The sequence below is a fragment of the Homalodisca vitripennis genome, chromosome 4 (assembly GCF_021130785.1).
Source record: "Homalodisca vitripennis isolate AUS2020 chromosome 4, UT_GWSS_2.1, whole genome shotgun sequence".
Taxonomy (NCBI): domain Eukaryota; kingdom Metazoa; phylum Arthropoda; class Insecta; order Hemiptera; family Cicadellidae; genus Homalodisca; species Homalodisca vitripennis.
This window is the reverse complement of record NC_060210.1, coordinates 67,941,828-67,963,738: the sequence shown is the minus strand read 5'-3', so window position 1 is coordinate 67,963,738 and position 21,911 is coordinate 67,941,828. Positions and strand designations below refer to the sequence as shown.

Below are 21,911 nucleotides of genomic sequence, written 5' to 3'. Positions count from 1 at the left end.
ATTTTGTTAGGACATTGATTTTAGGTATTAATTCAACGCTGACTAATACGTATATAATTATCGAGAAAAAAACAAAAATAATCACTTCCGATCGGAATATACCAAGGAAAATGAAATAATATCTCAGTCAGTGAAATCCAAAGTAGTCGGAACTTCTTACCAGTAGAGCGTTTAAAGTGTATTTTCCAACCGAAAGTGATTTTTTATATTTTTTCGATAATTCTACACACGTCTACAGTTTAATGACACCAAAACCAACGTCGTGACAATTCTAAGCAGCCATTTTACGTCCCCAAGACGAATTTGAACGAAGTGGTCGCTAATTTAAACTGTCCAAGTCCAAGTCGGGTCGCTAGGATGGCCTCTGGGCGCTCCTCCTGGTCTGTGTGCAGTATCTGAGCAGTTGAGCTCAAAGACTTGCCTGTCAACTGGAATAATTTGCTCCTGCAGCAGTCTACCAGCTGGTCGGTGTGCCACTGAGGACCACTGCTTCATTGAGAGCCGGGTGAAGGCGGTCAGCTGCGCAGCTATTTCAAGACGGCTTGTAGGCTGCGCTGGGCGGGGGCGGCTGCTTCTGCTGCTGCATCACCTGCTGGTGCCTCCGTTTGTTGCGGCGGAGTGGCTAGTGTAGGTGGCCACTCTAGTTTCTGCCTGGGAGTCGCCCTGGCCTCTGTGTGACCGGAAGGTCAGCCAAAGATGCTGGCGGGCGATGAAGTCGGTTGGCTGGGTTCTGGGGTTTCCTCCGGCGCTTCTTCTTCTGCGGTATGTCGTCCTCAGCTTCACTCTCCGATACGGAGTCCGCTGGTGACTCGTCCCGCGCTGGTTGCTTGGGCGGCTGGGCCGTTGATCGCCTCGCCGCTGGTTTGGTTGGCCGGGACTTGCGGCCTAACTGGACAGCTGCCGCTCTGGCCTTCTTGTAGGCTGGACACCCACGATAGTTGGCGTTGTGATCGCCGCCACAATTGCAGCAGTGACCCTTCTCCGTCGAGACTTTGGGGCAGTTCATCTTCAGATGATTTTCCCCGTAGCAGACGCAGAAAAAACCTTGGCACCGGTAGCACTGCGGCGGGCCGACCGGCTTCTTGTAGACAGTGACTGAGACCCTGACGTGGAGCAGGTTTGTCACGTTGTAGATTTGGCGTCAGGGTTCTCTCGCTCACTGTCCCTGGTCAGCGTGATCAGCCAGCTCCTGGTAGGTCCTCGGGCTGTCCGAAGTCGTGCAACCTCGTCGACGGCGAAGCCTTCGTCAGTTAACACATCGAAGAGCTCCACATCATCGGTGTCGGGCAGTCCGCTGATCACAACCTTAAGCGATCTTTCACGCCCAAGTTTGTGAGTGTAGAAGGGCAGCTTCTTGGAACATGGGTACCGCTGAATTGCCCTGAAGTCCTCCACGGTGGTCACTTTCAACCGATAGTGAACACCGCGGAACGTTGTCGTCAGGCCGTCCCGCGCCAACTCCTCCAACTTCTTGGCGTAGTCCGGAACACTGTCCAGGAATAGCAAGGGTATCCTGGGCGTAGAAACCGAAGCCGTAGGTTGGTCAGATGTCACAGTAGCAGTGGTGACGTTGTGGCCTTTAAAAAGGCCCTTTGCTGGAGCAGCGACCTTCTTAGAGCTGGCAGGTGGAGAGCTAGGCCTCTTAGCTGGCTGCCCGGGGCTTCCAAAGGCACGCTGTCCCATCTTCTTGAAGATGTCACTCATGTTGTTCCAGGAGTTGTTGACACAACGAGCGCTTGATGTCGAATGTTCCGCTGTGTTACAATTTAGGTTGCTTTACGACGTCACGTGACCGCGCTCTATAGCAATACCGTGATTAGACTACACTATCCGAAAGGCCGAGCCCAAAAGTATCGTTTGATACTTTATGATTTAAACGAAAGGACAATATATATTTTTAACAACGGTCACTTTAATCAATTAAATCAATCAATTTAATGTTTGTAGACAAGAGTAAATGATATGACTCTCCTTTTTTCTCCTACTCCATGCTTTATTTTTTAATATGTCTTAAAATTTCGGGGGGGGTCCGGACCCCCTGGACCCCCCCCCTTCGCTACGCCACTGATCATATGATAACCGATTGAAAATTTGTATTATTATTTAAAAATTAGCATTTACCCGTAGCTTTGCACACAATTTTGCATGTTTTGCATCTGTATAAACATTTCTGGTTCAAGTGAATTATATTTCTGATGCCAATGTTGAATGGTTTGCCTTATTTCCACAATCAAGAAAACATGTTAAAAAAGTGTATATTTATGGTCATTTTAATTTACTCCAGTCAGTATTTTTTGTCCCAAAGATGATTTTGCCTCTCTCCCGATTATGAAAATATATATATATGTACACAGCTCTAAGAAGTCTACTTTTGTTAAAAGACAACTTAGATAGATTTCATAATAGTCTTTAAATGTATAGTAAAAGATAGAAAACATTGTCTCTTACGTCTGCACTGCTAGCGTTACCCGCTGCTTTGCACGCAGTTTAGTAAGCGTTGCACGTTTATGACCACTGCTGGTTTGAGTGAATTATATTTCCTATGCCAATTTTGAGTTTGCTTGTTGCCACAATACAATATGTCAATAAGTTTATAATTATGAACATTGTAATTTACTTAGTTCTATGTTTTGTTTCCTGATCAAGAAAATATATAACACAGATCAGAGAAGCCCACTTCTATCAAAAAAGAACTAAGAAGGGTTTTATATCAGTCTATAAATTTACAGTAAAAGACAGTCCAGCAAAATTTTATCTAGCATAGTTCTTGTCGTCGACTGCTTCAAAGGGAGTCTTCAGAGTCAAATTCTAACCTTATGTTTTAGGAAATTTTAAGACTTATTGTTGAACTGTAATCATCCGAACTCATTATCGGGAACATCAATAATCAGGGGTGACATCAATAATCAAATCGCTCTTTAAAAGATATAATTGTCCCACAGAAAAAATAGTATACCAATACCATGCTACCTACATAACGATGACTTGTATTCTTGTTCTCACATCTACAGCTGTGCGGAACCAGAGGATGATAATATTTTCAACAAACCTGATGTAGGAACATTAACTATAGATGAGCTGCTTTGAAAATTACCTATTAAGTGTACAGTGCGGGGGGGGGGGGGTGAATGAGAGAGAAATGTGGAGAAGGAGAAGCACGGACTCACTTCCCCCTCCACATTCCTTACCAACCAATCCTCAGTCACCACTTTACCACTCTTAGGGTATGTGTTATATAACAGATGTTTTACAAACCTAGTAATAATAACATGTTAACAATAAACATTTATTAAATACTTCCTAATTATACTGACATATTAAATCGCAATGCACTATTATTATGTAACAACGAGAACAACAAAACATAGCGTGAAGCTCCAAAACACTAACACAGGGAAGCAAAGCACCAAGATATAGAGCAAGAAATAGATGAAACAGTGAAAGAGGGCGTGGCGGTAATCGTTGTCAAGCTCCTGCTCCTCCTCCACCCCCCCATGCGCAAGAAATCTTCGTGCAGGTCGCTTTCAATGCGGCTCATCTATAGTGAGTCGTCTGTATACCATACCATATATTTAAAATGGATAAAGCAACAGCCAAGAGTCACTATCAAGAATATATTAATTTGGATGTGAGGAGGAAACAAATGAATGAGGCAAAACAATTTATTTTGACCGATATATATATATATTCCAGTAGCGCTACATCATTGTTTATATAACAGTTGTTTTTATTGTTAAATTCAGTAAATAATTTTATGAGTAAATATTTTCTTGAGATATTTCCTTTTTTTATTGAAACCTAACTAACTGTATATTTTAATATCCAGGTTCAAATTGATCCAGATAATTGAAATCCAAGTAATTTAGGTAAAAAGGTCAAAACAAACTGATTTCACTACTTAAAAGTATGTTACTGACTATTTTTACAACAAATTGCTTTTCATCACCCTTTGACTTTTACCTCAGTTCCTATGTTTATACTTGTGCCTTTGATGTGGAATCATCTACTGCCTTTACATTTGGAGTCCTTGTCTTCTCCTCTGTTTTGGAAGGTACCTCCAAAGCTTCTAAAGCTCTGAAAATAAAACTTTGCCTGAAATAAAAGATTGCAAAATATTTTGGACCTAATTCAGTTGTACTTATTTAATTTACAATTTTTGTATTACCAAATTGTATTTTTTAACAAGATAGGATTAAAGTCTGCAGCAGCGTGGAAAATGAATTACTGGTTTAAGAAAGGTCATACAAGGATCACTCTGAAAATTTTGAGATGTATGAATAGTTTTTGTGCTACACTTGCAAATGTTAGGTATATTTAAGTTACATATCCTCAACACACTTTTAAAGTCGGATTTTCAACTTGTTGAAAGCAACCAGCCACTCCATTTTTGGAATAGAGTCAAAATACTTAAAAATATCATCATCAAATTCGGCTTCCGAAGAAAAGCGACAACTGTGCATATGTTTCTTCAGATAACCAGAAGTCACACATAGCAAGATCGGGTGAATAAAGGGAGTGTTCTATCATTTTGATGCTATTTTTGGCAAAAACTTCCAAAGTTTTTGCAGCAGTGTGAGAAGAGGCACTGACTTGGTGCAAAATTAAACCCTTGATGTTCAAGTCCTGAAGAACTTCTGGCAAGTATTGTTCACTGTAACAACTTGCTATGATAGTCCTTTGTCACTTCATTACAATATGAAAAAGACATTTTCCTTTAAACCAGTAACTGAAAAAGAAGTAGAAAAGATCGTTCTCTCTTTTGAAAGTAAGTACTCTGCTGGTGTAGATGAAATTCCAATGACAGTAATTAAAGGTTCAGTAGAATTCATCAAGGAAACCTTTAACACATTCAATTAATTCTTCTCTTATTTCAGGACATTTTCCCTTAAAACTAAAAATATCAAAAGTCATCCCAATCTTTAAAAAAGATGATACAAAAGAAGTTTCTTGTTATAGACCAGTGTCGATTCTACCCTCCTTCTCAAAAATCTTCAAACGTATTGTTTATAATGAATTACTTAAATTTTTAGAATCAAATAAATTATTAGATGAAGAACAGCATGTGTTTTACCAGGCACATAAACTATTACATCAAGTACAGAATTCATTAAAAATATTATAAATTCAGTTTATGCCAGAAAAAGTTACAGGTATTTTCCTTGATTTATCACGTGCCTTTGACAGTGTATCCAATGTGCTGTTGTTAAACAAACTAAAAAATTTAGGAATAGTAAAAAAAGAACTAAATTGGTTTACTTCCTATCTTAACAATAGGCAACAATATGTGGAAACACAGTTCACAGAAAATATCAAGGGCAATATTTATTTAAGGAAGGTCGTCTCAGCCCAACAAACAATCAAGTAAGGCGTTCCCCAAGGCTCAATATTGGGACCCCTACTTTTTATTTGCTATCTTGGAGGGATAACCAAAAATATTAATCAAAGTAAAATGTGTATATGCAGATGACAGTAGTATGGTAGTAACGGGCAATTCGAAGGAAGAGATAGAGAAGTCTGCCTATATTGAGCTAGCAGCCATTGAAGAATTCTTAAAAAATCATAATCTATTATTGAATTTTAAAAAATCCAATTTCATAACGTTCTGGACAAAACAAAATCGGCACAAAATTGAACCATCACTTATAATTGGCAATGATCTCGTAACACAAGAAAATTGTACAAAATTTTTAGGTTTAATCATAGATGAACACCTTTCTTGGAATAAACATGTTAACAATGTATTAAATAAAATTTCATCTGGAATCTGGCCTTACGGCGTATGTCAAAGTTATGTGACCAAAGTGCTCTAAAAAAAATGTATTACGCACTCATTCATTCACATTTAGCATTTGGAATAAGTATCTATGGAGCAACATCCAACACAAAATCTTGACATGATACTAAAAATGCAAAAAAAAGCAGTTTGAATAATATTAAACCTAAACAGACAAGATTCAGTAAAACACCCGTTTAGTGAGCTCAAAATTCCAACAATTTATAGTCTTTACGTTACGGAGGTCATTAAATACTCGTATGTTAAAAGTAATTCTACAAAATTTTTAACAGTAAAGCATGACTACAATATACGTAATAAAATCAGCACTGACAAACATAACTTGACATTCTATGAAATGAAAACAGAATATATGGGGAAAAAATGTTTTAAATGTTTACCTGAAGAAATAAAAGATTACAATGGCAAAAAGTTTGATAGTGAAGTAAAGAAATATTTCACAAATAAAGCTTTATACTCAATCGGAGAATTATTATCAAACAATCAGCAGAGAACTACTTAAAAAATTATTGTAAATATTAGTGTTAGTTTTAATATAAGTTTTAGTATTAGTTTGTTTTAGATTTTTATAGATATTGACGCTATTCATGTACAGTTTATGTTTATATTTAATGTAGCTCAATGTATGTTTTGGAATAAAGAAAATTCTCTCTCTCTCTCATCTTAATAGCCAGTCTCGTGCTTCTGAAGAAAAGTATGTATATTACTTTCCACATCGATAGTTGTTTCTTGACCATTGAGGGGGATGGCTAGTCTTTAAACAGCCATACACAACTTTCTTCTCAAGTAGGAATGTAATAAAATGACGTAGTGCGTCAGTACTAGTGACAATTGTGAAAATAATTCAATAACCACCATTATTAAGCACACACACACATAAATTATGTGTTAGTAGTATATGTATCAAGAAGTTATTACATACATATAATTGAAGATTGTGTGTTGTATCCTTAAAAAAATTAAAAGGTTGTAGAAATGACTCAAATTCCACAGGATCCCTAGTGTATCAAAATTTCAATGATATAAAGAACTTAACTGATAAAAATGACATATGAACATTTTAAGTAGTTGAATAAATGTTCATGCATGTAGGTCATTGGACAATCACTCAGTCCAAGGAAGAAAATAATGCCTGTAGATATCAATACTAGTGAGAGAAATCCTGAGTACTTACCGTCCGACCAAAACATACATAACTGGAGTATCCACTGTTTGCTGATTCTCATCCATGCATGTACAGAGGGCCTGGAAGTAGTTCCAAAGCATACTGCCCAGCATTGACAAGTAAAACATGAAATTCAAGAAAATCAAGATGGAGAGATTGAGGTACCATGAGTTCTTCTTTAGAGCAATGTTTGTTTGTGTGGAGTTTGAAGTATAGTTGTGAAAGCTTGAAGACTCTTCAGTGGGTCGGAAAGCTTGCCAGTAGAAGTCACTCATCCATAAGTTGTCTGGACAACGCCGGTTGATGCAAATGTTCGGGATGCTGTCCCAAATAGCAAACAAGATACAACACATGCAGAGCCACTGGAGCAGGACCCCCAGCCAGGTGACGAAGGCAGCCAAGATTATCCACTTGTCTCTCCTCACAGCTCCCATCACTCCTAGGAATGAAAACAAGGCAAACCCTGCCAGAAACGAACACATCAAGTATATCGCTGAGAGTTCATTGTCATAACTTTTAAACAGTAAGTCAATAAGACTTGTAAAGAGCACTACAAAACCGATCAAGAGACTAATACTGCAGGATTTTTTTATTATTTTGCACAGATTTGATGTGAATAATTGATAGTTTCTAATTTCGATTGCTACTGGAACTATTACTGGAAAAATCATTTTAGGTCACCTTGCATTTGTCAATTTCAGGAATGAACTGTCAGAATCATGTGTTTCATTCAAACTGAATAGTTATAATTATAATGAACATAGCAATGAGTCATGTGATAATGTATTCTCATTAAATGTTTATTTAATAAATAACAATTACTTATTTTAAAAGAAAATAAGATCTTCATCTTTAACTTCTTTCTATAGGGTACAAAGAAAAAATTCACCAAATACTGAAAGATATAATTTTTACTGAAGACTAGTCTGACACTATACATGCACGCTCATGTGCTCAGCCATAATATAATTTTCAGACAGTTAAAAAATGTTGGAACATGTTCTGTCTTTTACACGTAGAACGTTGTAATTTGTACAAAATATAAATTTTATCGTTTGGATTTACGATAATTATTTGCTTTAAACCATCTTGCCTAATAACTTCTGTACTGCGTCTCATTTCAGACGATTTGCAAGTTATAGTCTAGACTGTTATAAAATATACATACTCTATGCAAATGTAGACGTGTGTGTGTGTTGCCAAAATTTGCCAGGTTTAATTTCAAACTGGAAAAAATATTACCATTTATAAAATAATTACCTTGCAACAACTGCAGGTTGCCGACCAATTTTAGAGCAAAAGCATAAATATTGAGTTTCCTGGTTGTGTTCCAAAAATGTTATGATAAACCCAGAATAGCCAAAAGACACAAAATCTATCACCCAATAAAAAAATATGTAACACTGTAAAAATATACAAGATTTACATACTATACAAACATAACGTAATGGTTTTTTATAGGTCAACATAACATGTTTAATACATGAAATGAAATGAAAAATGCCTTTATTAAAGAGGCGGAGTTAGGGCTATTAAGCCCTCTCTACCACTCAACCTAAGCTGTTAAACACATGTGTTATATCATATAATCCCTAACTTGTGTTTCATCAATTAAATGTAACTTTACAAGTCTTGGTACAAAAAGAAAAAAAACTGTTGATTACAAAAATATAAAATATCAGGTAAAAATCTGCTATAATGGTAATTTTTGAAAAAATGATTTTTGCAAAACCAATAATTTTATCACATAGAGTAGAACGTAAGGCTTCCATTTATATATAATACATGCTGTAAATGTTCACCTGAATAAAGGTGGAAACATTGAATTAAAACACCACAGCATAAAAATACATAAATTTTGATATTACAAATTATGTGAAAAAAACACTTAAATGATAATAGTAAAACACACACACACACATAATATAAAGGGTGGCTGGTCATCAGTGTTACAAAAATTTTTGGGTGAAATTACAAAGTAAATGAATTGGCTTCAAAAAGAATTATTTTAATTTTTTCTAAAATAACCATGTTTTTATACATATTACAGCAATTTCTCAACTACCTGTAAACGGATTTGAGTAAATGACATAATTTTCATATTCTCCATTAAATTTTGAATAGGAATAAGTGAAAATTTTAAAGGAAAAACTCCATTGTTAATAGTTCCAAAGTTTAAAATTTAAGTATCTGTTAAAAATAAAAAAAACATTGGTCTATTGTATTTTTCTACACCCTGTATACAAGAAGGTAGCTAAATATTTTAAAAACTGCACCATTTTATAAGCTTTCCAACCATACACTACACTATTGAGGTTTAGATCTGCATATTTTCGTTTTAGTGTTTTGAAATCTCCAAAACACGGGATGCAGAAAAACTGCTAAAAGGCAATTTATAACAAAACAGGGGTAATCTAACGTACGAAGTTGTATTAATTTACTAGTGTCATACTAATCTATTTTGATTATCAAAAACTAATTTTCTATTCATTTCATGGCCATAAATCGTTATCTAACTATCAAGATAACACTGGTATTTTGAATTATTCTTATCTATTAGATAATGATAAGATAAAATGTATTATTCCTGCTTTCTTCTTCATGTTATTTTTTATCTTCTGATCAAGCAAATACCTGCATAGATAAAACATTGTGGTCAGTCAGTTCTTCTTTGTCAGTGACGCTAGAACCATGTCTTTCTCAAATCGCGAATACGATGACATGCACTTCATCTACGGGCTGTGCGACGGTAATGCACGAGCGACACAGAGGGAGTACAGGTCTCGCTATCCTGACCGTGTTACTCCTAGTTCACAAGTGTTCTCCAGACTCCACCGGCGCTTAACAGGAACAGGATCTTTCCATAAGTTGAAAAGAGAGGTAGGTCCTAATATTGATGTTTAAGCAGATGAAGATATTTTAGCGAGGGTTGAGGATGATCCCGAACTAAGTACTAGACAGCTAGATACAGCTACTGGCCTTACTCGTTGGAAAGTTTCTAATGTTTTGAAGTCTAATACGTTTCACCTATACCATTTCACCCTTTGACCAAATGACTTTGAATCGAGAAGAACGTTCTGTTGATGGCTCCTAAACAAAGACATTGAAGAGTATCACTTTTTGAAAAAAATATTGTGGACAGGTGAAGCCAGTTTTACAAGAGAGGGTGTTTTCAACTCCCATAACATGCATGTTTGGGCTACAGAAAATCCTAGAGCTATGAGAGAATCATCTTTTCAGCATCGGTTCACAATAAACGTGTGGGCGGGAGTAGTTGGTGATATTTTCTTGGGACCCTATGTCATTGATGGAAGCTTAACTGGAGAAAAGTATCTTGACTTTTTACAACATAACTTGCCTCAACTTCTAGATCAACTCACTCGACAACAAAGAGAAGAGTTAATTTTTCAACACGACGGTGCACCTCCTCACTTTTCCAACAATGTAAGGCAGTGGTTGAATGAAAACTATCCAACTTGGATTGGGCGAGGAGGGACTGTTGCTTGGCGACTCAGATCTCAACCCCATAGACTTTTATGTTTGGGGGTACACGAAGAGCCTGGTGTACAAGACAGTCGTTCCCAACGAAGTGGATCTGCACGACCGTATATTTGACACTGCAAACAAAGTGAGGGATGAGTTGTCTCACAAGGTTACTGTGCGTGCCATTCGGGAAAGAGCAAGAGCCTGTGTTCGGGAAAATGGAGGGCAATTTGAACATAAAATAAAGTAGAGAGTGTTCTCAAATCGATATGATTGTAATCATACTGTATTTTCACTGCTTGCTTGTCTTTTATAATGAATAAATACAATGTGTGTATACTTAGTTTTTTAACCAGTTATAAAATTTTTTTAATATAAGCCCATTTGGTAAATGTTCATGCATAATCAAGTATTTTTTTAAAAACATTAGGCCCAATCCAATTAAAAGCGAACTATTAGATTTTTTGAATCATGTGCAATTATAATAACAATTGTATAAATACAAAATAATTAATGTTTAAATTTTTTTTTCTTTGTCTTAACATGTTAAAGAGTTTCAAAAAAAATGTTGTTAAGATTTTTTTTAAATAGTAAGTATGTATTCAGCGAAACTTTTGTTTTAGTTATAGTTTGAACAGTTTTTAAGTTCCCTGTGTTTTCTTGTATGCAAACCACTGAAACAAACATATTCAGATTCAAACTTCAATAGTAGTGTATGGTTGGAAAGCTTATAAAATGGTGCAGTTTTTAAAATATTTAGCTACCTTCTTGTATACAGGGTGTAGAAAAATACAATAGACCAATGTTTTTTTTAATTTTTAACAGATACTGAAATTTTAAACTTTGGAACTATTAGCAATGGAGTTTTTATTATTGATCCATTAAAATTTTCACTTATTCCTATTCAAAATTTAATGGATAATACGAAAATTACGTCATTTACTCATATCTGTTTACAGGTAGTTGAGAAATTGCTGTAATATGTATAAAAACATGGTTATTTTAGAAAAAATTAAAATAATTCTTTTTGAAGCCAATCTTTTGACTTGGAACCTCTTGCATGCATCATTACACTTCATTTACTTTGTAATTTCACCCAAAAATGTTTGTAACACTGATGACCAGCCACCCTGTATATGTTACATTATTTACTATATAAATTTTTCTACTATGGAAATATGTTAGTTTCATCCTAAAAAATATATCCTTTCAGATTTTATTAAGCAAAACAAAAACGGCTAAGTATAAGTTCCTGGCCACAGAGAAACATATGTTTTAATAGTGTAAAGAAAACTCCTAGTCTTCTAATAAATAACCATGTATTTTGAAAGAACTCTTTTCAATGATGTAAGTTTAATTCTCTAAAAACAAAAATTCCTTTTGTTATGATACTTGGAAAAAAAGGTTGTTTTGTATGCCTCTCGCAACTTAGTGGCTGGTGCTAACTACAGAACTATTCTTAAGTCAAGTAAAGAAGAAGCTGTGCCACAAGAAGTAGCTCTGATTGATTTGTGGGATACTTTACATCACTAAAAAAAGTTCCTGTATTGTTTACCTGAATACATATACAATATAGCACAGAACTTAAAAACACTTTCATGTAGTTTCCACTGTGATCTGTGCTGTTATTTAGTTGTATGTATGTACCCTTATATGTATATTTTCGCAGCCCCGTTACTAGTTACTGGTTAGTATTATGTTTCTCTGATGATCTTGGAACTAAATAATAACCTAATTGGCACGTGTGTAGTAATTTTATTCTCTCTTGAACCTTATACCTTATTAACCAACCGGCTGCCGAGAAACTTCTCATGCACCATTTGGCTGTAATTAAAATTAACATTTTTCATATTATAAATTAGCCCGTTCATGTAAAACTTCTATTTTGAATATATTATAAAGTAAATTTGTAAATAGTAAAGTAACTTGCTTGTGATCTTTTATTTGCTAGACTGATATGATATAAGTTGTAGTAACATCCTTCTGAAAAGTACAGCTGCAATGTTGAGCCAAGACACAGACAGCATGCGTGTAAGTCAACAGCAACGTGAAGGAAGTTAATTTTAAAGTTTCTTTAACGATTAAGTCCATAGGCATAATTTCAAAGAATACTGGAACCACTAGACCCCCTCCCACCACAGATATAATTTTAGTTCATATAACACTATTTTGGCAACAACTTGGCGAATCATATTATTATTTACATCTAAAAGTGCTGCTTGTAGGTTTTATTTACCATAATTAAACTTATAAGTAAAGTTTGCATATCAAGTATTTATTACTACAACCTCAGAGATCTCCAACCCCACATGTTTCGTCCATTCTGTACAGGCTAACAGAGTGCAGCTACTTATTTTCTTTTCAATTTTAATTCCTCACTGATTCATTGTGACTTGTCATATGTTTCAGAAGAGTAAACTAGCAACAGCAATCACCTGGTTATATTTCATAGTTTATTTACATTTGTCTTACATAGTGAACTATTTTTTATGTAATTGGTGGATGGAATAATTTATGGTCTATAAGTCATTAGGAAATAAAATTTGCTTAGCAATATTATTATTGTACAGAATAAAGCAAGAAAATCTTTTCAAATGAATTTTCTGACAATGTGATGTGTATTTCCAAATGCGTCCAAGCCTCTAACATTATTAAAATCTCCAAAAGGTACATGTTTGCTCTATATTTACAGAAGCCAGTGATCTTTCTGAGTCTTTCACCAGTACATACATACATATATATATATATATATATATATATATATATATATATATATATAAAGTTACTAACAAATAATCATTCATTTATCAAATTTTGGTATTTTTGTTTGTTATTAAAAAATTAAAAATACTAATTTAATTTAAAACAGACAGTTATTTTATCTAAGAGTTATCCTTTGTACACCATAGCCTGTTAGTTTTAGTGAGTCAAAAACTAAACTTGATTTTTTGGTGCATGACTATTGTGATATAAACCACCAGTCAAGGGTGCTGACAGTCTGTTTATTATGTAAATTGTTGCTAGAGGTTCACAGTAAGTAAAATATATGGACCATTAAGGAAGCTATTAACATATGATAAAAAAATTTAAAATCGTGTTATTTTATTTTTGCTCGATTAAAATTTATTTTACAATAATAGTTTGGTTGTATATCCCGTAAAAAGTAGAAAAATATGAATTGTTTGTTTTATAAAAGAGAAAAAGAGTAATGTACAAAACAATTATTTATTTTACATTTATGTAAGAATTTACAAACCATCTTGACTTTACCACTTTTTTTCCCAAAGACCAGTAACCCATACAGATTGTTTCTGTATGTTAAGCATCTACGGAGGTATTCAACAAGTATTTAACACATTGGCTGAGGTGGCTGCATATTACTACAGGAAGTATTCTATAAGTATTTAACACGTTGACTGCGGTAGACACACATCACTACAGGAAGTATTCTACAAGTAGTTAACACATTGGCTGTGGTGGATACACATCACTACAGGACGTATTCTACAAGTAGTTAACAAATTGACTGCAGTGGACGCACATCACTACAGGAAGTATTGAACAAGTAGTTTACACATTGACTGCGGTGGCCGCACATCACTACAGGAAGTATTCTAAAAGTAGTTAACACATTGACTGCGGTAGACACACATCACTACAGGAAGTATTCTATAAGTATTTAACACATTGACTGCAGTGGAAGCACATCACTACAAGAAGTATTCAACAAGTAGTTGACACACTGACTGCTGTGGATGCACATCACTACTGCTCTCCCTGTCCTTAAGTCTGTACATGACTTGTTGCAATGAAGGTGTTACTAACATATAATATATCTAGAGATGTATCACAGTTTAACTCATTGTCCACGGGGGACATACACACCACTACTTTACCAACTGTTTTAAGTCGGTACATGATCCATGTCACAGTAAGGGTGTTAAACTGCAATGTCATTATCATTGCAAACTAAACAGTAAACAGTTTATATTTCTGTTTTGTTGACTGCGATTACTGATAAAAAATGGAATGGACAGAGTATAGATGTCACCTATGGTAGTTTGAAAGTTCTACTAACTCATTTTCTTGTCTGTCTGTTATATTCAAATTTGTATCAATTTTAAACTCACTTTTCAAAAAACTAGTCTTTAAATTTGGAACCCAGCCCATGGACCTCTACTCCCTATATCAAAAGTAAAAATGGTAAACATCGGTCTATTGGGAGTCACTCCCTTGGACAGGATATTGGCAACTATGGGGCAAATACGATGCCTTTTACGCTAACCTGAAGTCTGGCATTGGTAACAATTTATTCCTTTCTACTAAATGCTAAACACTGATGATCACAGAATTCTTGGACTACAAATAATTTTTTAATAGGAAAAATGGAATGCTAATAAAATTTGATTATCAATTGAATGCTTTAACTCATTGACTGCGAAATTTTCGCCTATAAGGATCACTGGATACTGAAAAAACTGAGCAGTCTTGCATTCCTAGGCAACGCGTAGCGCCGGCGATCCACCCGCACTGAATGTGTTAATGAGAAACAGTCCAAACTTATTAAACTAATAAATGTAATCCTTCCAAGAATGTATCTGTAACTGCTCAATCATAGATTTTTTGTCTTACCCTTACATTATGTGTTGGATAACACAGACACCAACAAATATGACAGCCTATATATTTCTCATGAAAAACCCAAAATCCAATGTGAAAACTATTTTGTTCTCAAAATAGTTACAAAATACTCACATATAATAGTTATTTTTTATACAATAATACAAACAGCATAAACAACATACATTTTGCAGAATTAAATGAGAGGATATTGCAATTAATAAAAACAAAACAATGTTTTTATCAGTTGTAATAAGATAGAATTTTATTTCATCAACAACAATACAGACGTACAAGTAAAAATATAAAACTTTGCAATTTATTTACATTATAATACATGCTAGTTGTGGAATGTGGATTTAACACAAAAGATCTTTATTGAAAGGAAGAAAATTACGGCAACTTTTTGTTTGACAAAAACATGGAGACGTCCCAATTTCGGCACTTCCACTGGCATAATCGTACGTTATTTCTTCATCAGGTTTAATATCAGAGAGTGCGAAAATCGCTAATTTAGGAACTGGACAGTCTATATAAACAGGGACAACGGCAGCATTGGGTTGGCAAGAGTGGTTCACGTAACGGCCGATATTACCGATACAAGTAGGATCTATTATTGTTTCAGAGACAGAATTGGAAGTGTGTTCTTTTAAAACAAATATATAGTTGACACCGTCATGCAGAGCTCGACGCCTAGCCTCCTCCCGGCTGATTACTTCTCCTGCATACTCGCAGATGAAACTCCCTCGCTGGACATGTGAAGTAGTCTTGAGGCCATAACCTCGTAGACTGGTGAGGAAAGTGGAAAGCGATCTTCTAGGACCGAGTTGTACCACACGGTTCCCACAGTTTATCGAACACTTACAAAGATCGTTACATTCCAGCAAGAGTGAACTGGCTGATAGCTTTTCATCCGATACGAGGCGATTGATGTAGTTCTGACCTCCTGAAGCCTCCAAGCATGCGCAGGTCGTACCGCACTCATCCACACATGTGCATTGGACACATAGTGAAACTTCCCACAATCCTGGCTCCACGCCCGGCCCTGGTATGTTAGTGTCGCTGTAGTATATTGCTGGGTCCACATGAGTGTAGTTATCCATTCCGTACATATCGGCCATTGTGTTAAACTCTGAGAAAATTTGTGTTGTTGTCTTTTACTGTCTAATTATCCCCGTTATAAGTACTGACAACTTTCTGAAACATACAAGAGTCACAAATCAATGAAATTACACATTGGTGAAACAAGTGTAGATGCTGTTTAGTGATTGAAAAAAGCATGCAATATTTACGGATTTGTTTATTTATGCTAAAGGGAGTACATTTCAGTTAGCAACAAGTGCTACATAATTATATAACACTGTTTTCGTGCACCCAAAAATGTGTATATTTGTATTTCTTTGAAATTATAATGTCCATATTTTCATGATAAATTTGATTTATTTTAAATTATTAGAAATTGTTTCATGTTCTTCTTGCTTTTCAGAGATTCATACTAAAACTATTCTATCTATATTCTTTTGACGCCAACTGCTTAATGATGTGGTAGCTAGACATGCCATGCAGAATTTTTTTAAATTCCAATATGCTGGTTTTGTTTAAAAACATACTGTACATTTCTTTTAAGAGATAAATAAAGCAATTTTATTTTGTTCTCTAAATGGTCTAAAAAGAAACATTTGAAACGTAAAATAATCTAACAGCTTATCTTACTAAAAGTTTTTAACATATTTGAAGTTAAAATATGTGTGTAAAATATAAAAATTGTGTAAATGACAGCATTTTTTTTATTAAAGTGTATAACTACAGAAATTACTATAAAACTACAAGTACTAAACTAGAAACATGTTGATTTACTATACTTGTAAATAATTAATCATTTCCAAACAAAAAGTGCAACTTTTTTTTAAGTACCAACGTCTGAAAACGAGTTCATTGTATATAAATAACAATCACATTTCAATATTGTATATTAATAGTTAAATAAACCGTTCTGGTCCACTCCCCTAGAAAACCTTTAAACATAATGCTGTTATTTACAATAATAGCAGCATGTACAGAATACATGTTATTCTCAGTTCAAAACTGATATTTTGTGTACACTTGTTAGCTGTTATATCTACTGAAAAAAAAACAAACATTAATTTATATAAATATTATTTTGTATTATATGAGATCAATTTTATACCACTAACAATATTGTACTGAACCAATGATCATTTGTTGGTGTGGTGTCTACTTTACGTACAATAAATATTTTAAAGATTATTAAATAAACATTTTAAAGACCTCAACAGCACCCAAAGTTATCTTCAGCACTTTGTTGCTCTAAAGGTATCTAAAATTCTTGTTTATTAATATTTTCAATATTTATAGTAGCTGCAGTACACTTTCCTTGGAGCAATCCTCTCTGAGAGAATCACAACCCTGAGGGACCTGTCAAAGGAAATTTTTTAGGCATTTGATCAGAGATTAGGTGCAAGACATCATATTCTTCATGGATCACTGTGCATTAACCCTTTGTGCGCCGCCGCTCCCGCGCGCCGTCATTCGCTAGACCGCCAGACATTTGAGCACCGCACGGATCCAATACCGCCACGGCAAAATCCCCCTTTTTGCATGGTCACATATTAAATTACATAACTTTCGTAAATTTTGAGCTAGCCTTTTAGTTTTGGTTTTGGTTTTTGAGGGGAAGAGATGTACTTTCAGTTTTATTTTTTTTTTTTACATTTGTTTAGTAGTATGTATGCCTGTCGTAATTAAAAAAATAAAAAATCTTAAGTTTGAGGTCCAAAAACACACTGAATAAGTAACTTGGGCTCAAATAACGTTTTTTAACCTAAAAGTACGTATTGTTTTGAGCATATACTAAAAGTTACAAATATATTCCACAGAAATTGCATAAAATAATGTAATTTAAGTAAAATTAATAAAATTTCAAAAATTTCGCTGTAGGATGAAGATACACTTGTTACTATAGAAACAAGTAAATATCAATATTTTATAGTTGAAATGAAGCAGAGCAATACAATTGAAAGTTGATATAAATATATTTTATATATATTATGTTTAAACTATAAGGACAAAGACGTAAAGTTCACAGAGCCACTATAGTGGCCCACGGCGCTCAAGGTACCGCATACGGCGAGCCACTATAGTGGCCCGCGGCGCTCAAGGTACCGCATACAGCGAGCCACTATAGTAGCTCACGGCGGTCAAAGGGTTAAGGGATGAGTCTGTTAAACACAACATACAATTTTTCTAGAGGTAACCTTGGTTACAATATGCACGGAGCAAACTTAAGTCAGCATTCTAAGGCAGTACTTGGGAAAGCATTGGGGCACTTGTTTATTTAAAATTGATTGACAATGGATGATCTAAAATGATAACAGGATTTTAGAGATGTACAATAACAGCTGACAACAGAACAAGTTGTGCTGGATCCTCATGTATATGCATGAGTTTTTTTTATGTACTGCTTGTTCCTGCGTCATTCGCACTTGCTTATCCTTGTAGTTTAGGTTTTTTCACTCCAGAAAAAGAGAATGGATTTGAATCCTCAAAACACACCCAGGAGGGTTCACTTCTGGCTGGTTTAAACCTCACAGTTGAAACTACACTGAGTACAGAAAAATCAATGTCTTAAATCTGGATAACCCTATGGATGTCCAAAAGTGGCACATCACTGACCACAGATGTGCAAGGGTATATTAGGGTGCAAGAGTAGATCAATAGGTCTAGTCTACTGCAGAGGATGACTGTTGGGAGTTGGTGGGTCTCCTAAGTGTTACAATCAGTTGCTAGCCTGGACATAAGGGAGTGTTACCCCAGCCCGCTTTGTCTGCAGAAGCTGGTACAGAGCTGGTCTCCCCTTCTTTCAAGTTGATTGACTTAAGTTCCTTTTAGGACTAAGAGCAGTGAGAGGTTTCTCAGCATATTGTCCTAAGAGAACAAAAAGTTTTCGAAACTTAGTGCTCTATTTTTATAACATTTAACGATGAGAGCACTCTCTTAATGGCCGAACAGACCATCCTGTAGATGCTGGCCAGCCTAGATACTGCTTCCTTAACTTCCCCCAAACTTAGATACTCTGGGGAATATTGATTGTTTCTCCATGGCGGATTTGCCTCCATATCTCAGCAGTAGAGAAATATTAAAGGTCTGTCTAAGGCATCTAAAATTAGGTTAAATAATCACCAGAACTGTAAGGATCAGCCAATTAGCTCTTCTACTCTTCTGCTTCATTTATGTTATTGTAAATAGAAAAATTCACATTAGTTATTCATAGTAATACTAATAAGTTTAATAAAGAAGTATTTTACGTAGTTGAATAAATATTCCATTAATTTCAGTATTTAACACGTCTTTTGTTATAATTTTAAATCTAGTTTATAACATATTTCAAATTTATTACATTTTTAGCGTTTGTAATAAAATACTTTATCATATATATCACCAAATTTGATTGCAGTATTGCACAGTTTGTGTTCATAACAAACAACACTACTAAGAAGAGAAGGTAAACTATTCTTTAATAACCACAGGTAGGTCAAATTTTTAAACTGCATTTCTGAAGAGATAAATAATTTATTATTAAGCTTATATAACTTTTATTTACTATTAAAAAATATTTTCAGTATTAATAATTTACTACAAAAATACTAAATTTTATCACACTAACAGTTCCAGCATATTTCTTTTAACTATGTGTTTAACACAAGTTATTACAACTTAAATCAGGAGCTGTAGAACAGAGGAAACTACAGGATGAAGCAATATTCTGGATACACCCCTATAAAAGTCTAATGGTGCAAGGAGTGATACTGATGTCTGTTTGTAGGTGGGTACACAACGTTTAGGAGGTATGGCGACAGTGGCAGCCATCTTGAAATCCACCACCTTGGATTTTGGTCAAATGAGAAGTCATGTGGTACATTACTTTAAACGCACAATTCTCAGGAATACAAATACCAAATCTGTTTGAAGATATCTTTCTTTTAGTAGGAGTTAAAACCTGTTAAAATCTACCAGTTAGAATTTAAAAGTCATAACTAATATACAAATAAATACATCTTTTAAAATTTCATATTAAATTAATGAAAATGAAGCAGATCAAAATAATGTGCCACATGCCACTTTCCTGTTTGAAACATTCTACCCAAATCCGAGATGGCAGATTTAAATATGACCAAAGCTATTAAAACCTGCAAACCCCCATCTACAGATCCTTCACACCAGATACCATTATGATTCCTTGCACTTTTAAACTTTTATAAGGGTGCATCCGGACTTTTGCTTCATCCTGTAGTATAGGTTTGTGAGAATCAATATACTATTCAGAAAACCTGAATCCCATATAAATCTACATTTGCTTGGTTAAACAGCAGACTTAAAATAAATTACTAATGCTTAAGCAGAGAATATTAAAAACCCAAATATACCTTTGCTGAGTAAATCTGCAGACCTTACATATTCAATTATGGATACTCAAACGAAGAACAAGAATCCCCCAATCTACCTTTGCTCAGTTAAACTGCACACCTTACATATATCATCCATTATTAAATAGGATACAAAACTTACTTTTTAATAAGGTAAGCAAGAGCAAAATCCAAATCTGCTTACGTTTTTAAATATAATATATTTAAAATTCAAATATAATCTTCAAATAACCCTCATTATATGTGGATCTAGAGAAACTATTTTTTGTAATGGTTTAATTACAGTGCATAGTCTCTGCATCACAACCATTCCGGTTCATCACAACCCCTAAGCTTGCCTAAGATGTCAGTCGTTCAGAGTCGTCCTTCCATCTCAAACCTGTGCTGAGCACATTAACTGTGGAATTGACCTACCATTACTAGACTCAATTGAGTTGATACTTGTCTTATCACGAAAGTGCAGCTGGTTACCTTCGGTGATAGTCAACGGCCATGGTCAGTTACGTGAATCGATATCACCAGAAGTTGGCCAAATATGATGCCTAGCCTATTTTTTGTTTGCGCTGTCTCCACCACGAATGGATAAAAAACATAGTTGTGTCTTAAATGACTGATGTTTTGCGTTGTTGCGTGCTGGATTACCCAGTGTGTCGAGCTATAGGGTGCTTGACAATACTACTATATTTATAAAGTTATAGTTCTGAGATGTTAGTTGGCATTCCAAAACACAGTGTCCTATTATGTCAATTATTTAGTAAAATATACACCATTTATACCTAATTGTAACATGTAAACATGATTTATCACAAACTGTAACCTGGAAAATATTTTTATAGAAACAGTTGTCATAAGAATTACGTTAATAAGCAAAGTAAAATTAAGTACATTTCCTTCCAGTATTCAGAGCTTGTTAATTTGAATACAGTGGAGTCCCGCTAATCCGAACATGTGTAATCCGAATGTCGGTTAATCCGAACAGGTCCAGGAGGAATTATTTATAACGATAATGAACAGTTATAGGAACTAATTACATACAAAATGAAAATGGGTGCATCATTTCGTACATAAACAAAGAAAACTTTAATTAAATAGACAAATTGTGTACGGTACAGTACATAAATAATGAAATTAAATACAGTACCAAATTAAGACTTATAGGTTAAGTATGAGTTAAATTACTGTATTAAGAAGTGAAATCAAACAAAAATTGGACTACAGTACTGATATTATTATTGAGTACAATATTAAATGTTAAAAGACATAAATTCAGTTATTCTCTTCTGTCGCATTGAAGGGAGTCTATTGGATGACGCGTAGTTTCGTACAACTATTGAACGCGTGGACCCGTACAATATCCAGTACGCTCACATTGCTTAACAATAGAACTCTCACACTAAATACGGTA

The 21,911-nt window shown here is 34.7% G+C and overlaps 3 protein-coding genes across 3 annotated transcripts in view; all 3 read right to left on the bottom strand.

Moving 5' to 3' along the window:
* Positions 1–3,661: 3,661 nt before the first annotated feature.
* Positions 3,662–7,674, bottom strand: LOC124361447. The gene is made up of 2 exons (XM_046815497.1): positions 6,969–7,674; positions 3,662–4,074 (listed from the first exon to the last, which is right to left on the bottom strand). Exons 1-2 carry the CDS (start codon positions 7,628–7,630, stop codon positions 3,975–3,977), a joined length of 762 nt encoding a protein of 253 aa, XP_046671453.1. The 5' UTR covers positions 7,631–7,674; the 3' UTR covers positions 3,662–3,974.
* A 7,625-nt stretch (positions 7,675–15,299) lies between these two features.
* The window catches only part of LOC124359461 (traB domain-containing protein), a 35,629-nt gene continuing 29,017 nt past the window's right edge, over positions 15,300–21,911 (bottom strand). The window contains exon 10 of the mRNA XM_046812217.1: positions 15,300–16,259. Within this exon, the coding sequence (XP_046668173.1) occupies positions 16,220–16,259 (40 nt within the window). The 3' untranslated portion in view covers positions 15,300–16,219. The remainder of the gene's footprint in view (positions 16,260–21,911) is intronic.
* Positions 15,422–16,183, bottom strand: LOC124361052 (histone-lysine N-methyltransferase SETMAR-like). The gene has a single exon (XM_046815089.1). It carries the CDS (start codon positions 16,181–16,183, stop codon positions 15,422–15,424), a length of 762 nt encoding a protein of 253 aa, XP_046671045.1.

Bases quoted from the DNA above. Each gene is read 5' to 3' on its own strand.
- LOC124361447 (XM_046815497.1), bottom strand. From the start codon at position 7,630: ATGATTTTTCCAGTAATAGTTCCAGTAGCAATCGAAATTAGAAACTAT. The intron at 4,075-6,968 runs GTAAGTACTCAG...TTTTATTTTCAG, and splicing joins ATGTATGTTTTGGTCGGACG to AGCTTTAGAAGCTTTGGAGG.
- LOC124361052 (XM_046815089.1), bottom strand. From the start codon at position 16,183: ATGGCCGATATGTACGGAATGGATAACTACACTCATGTGGACCCAGCA.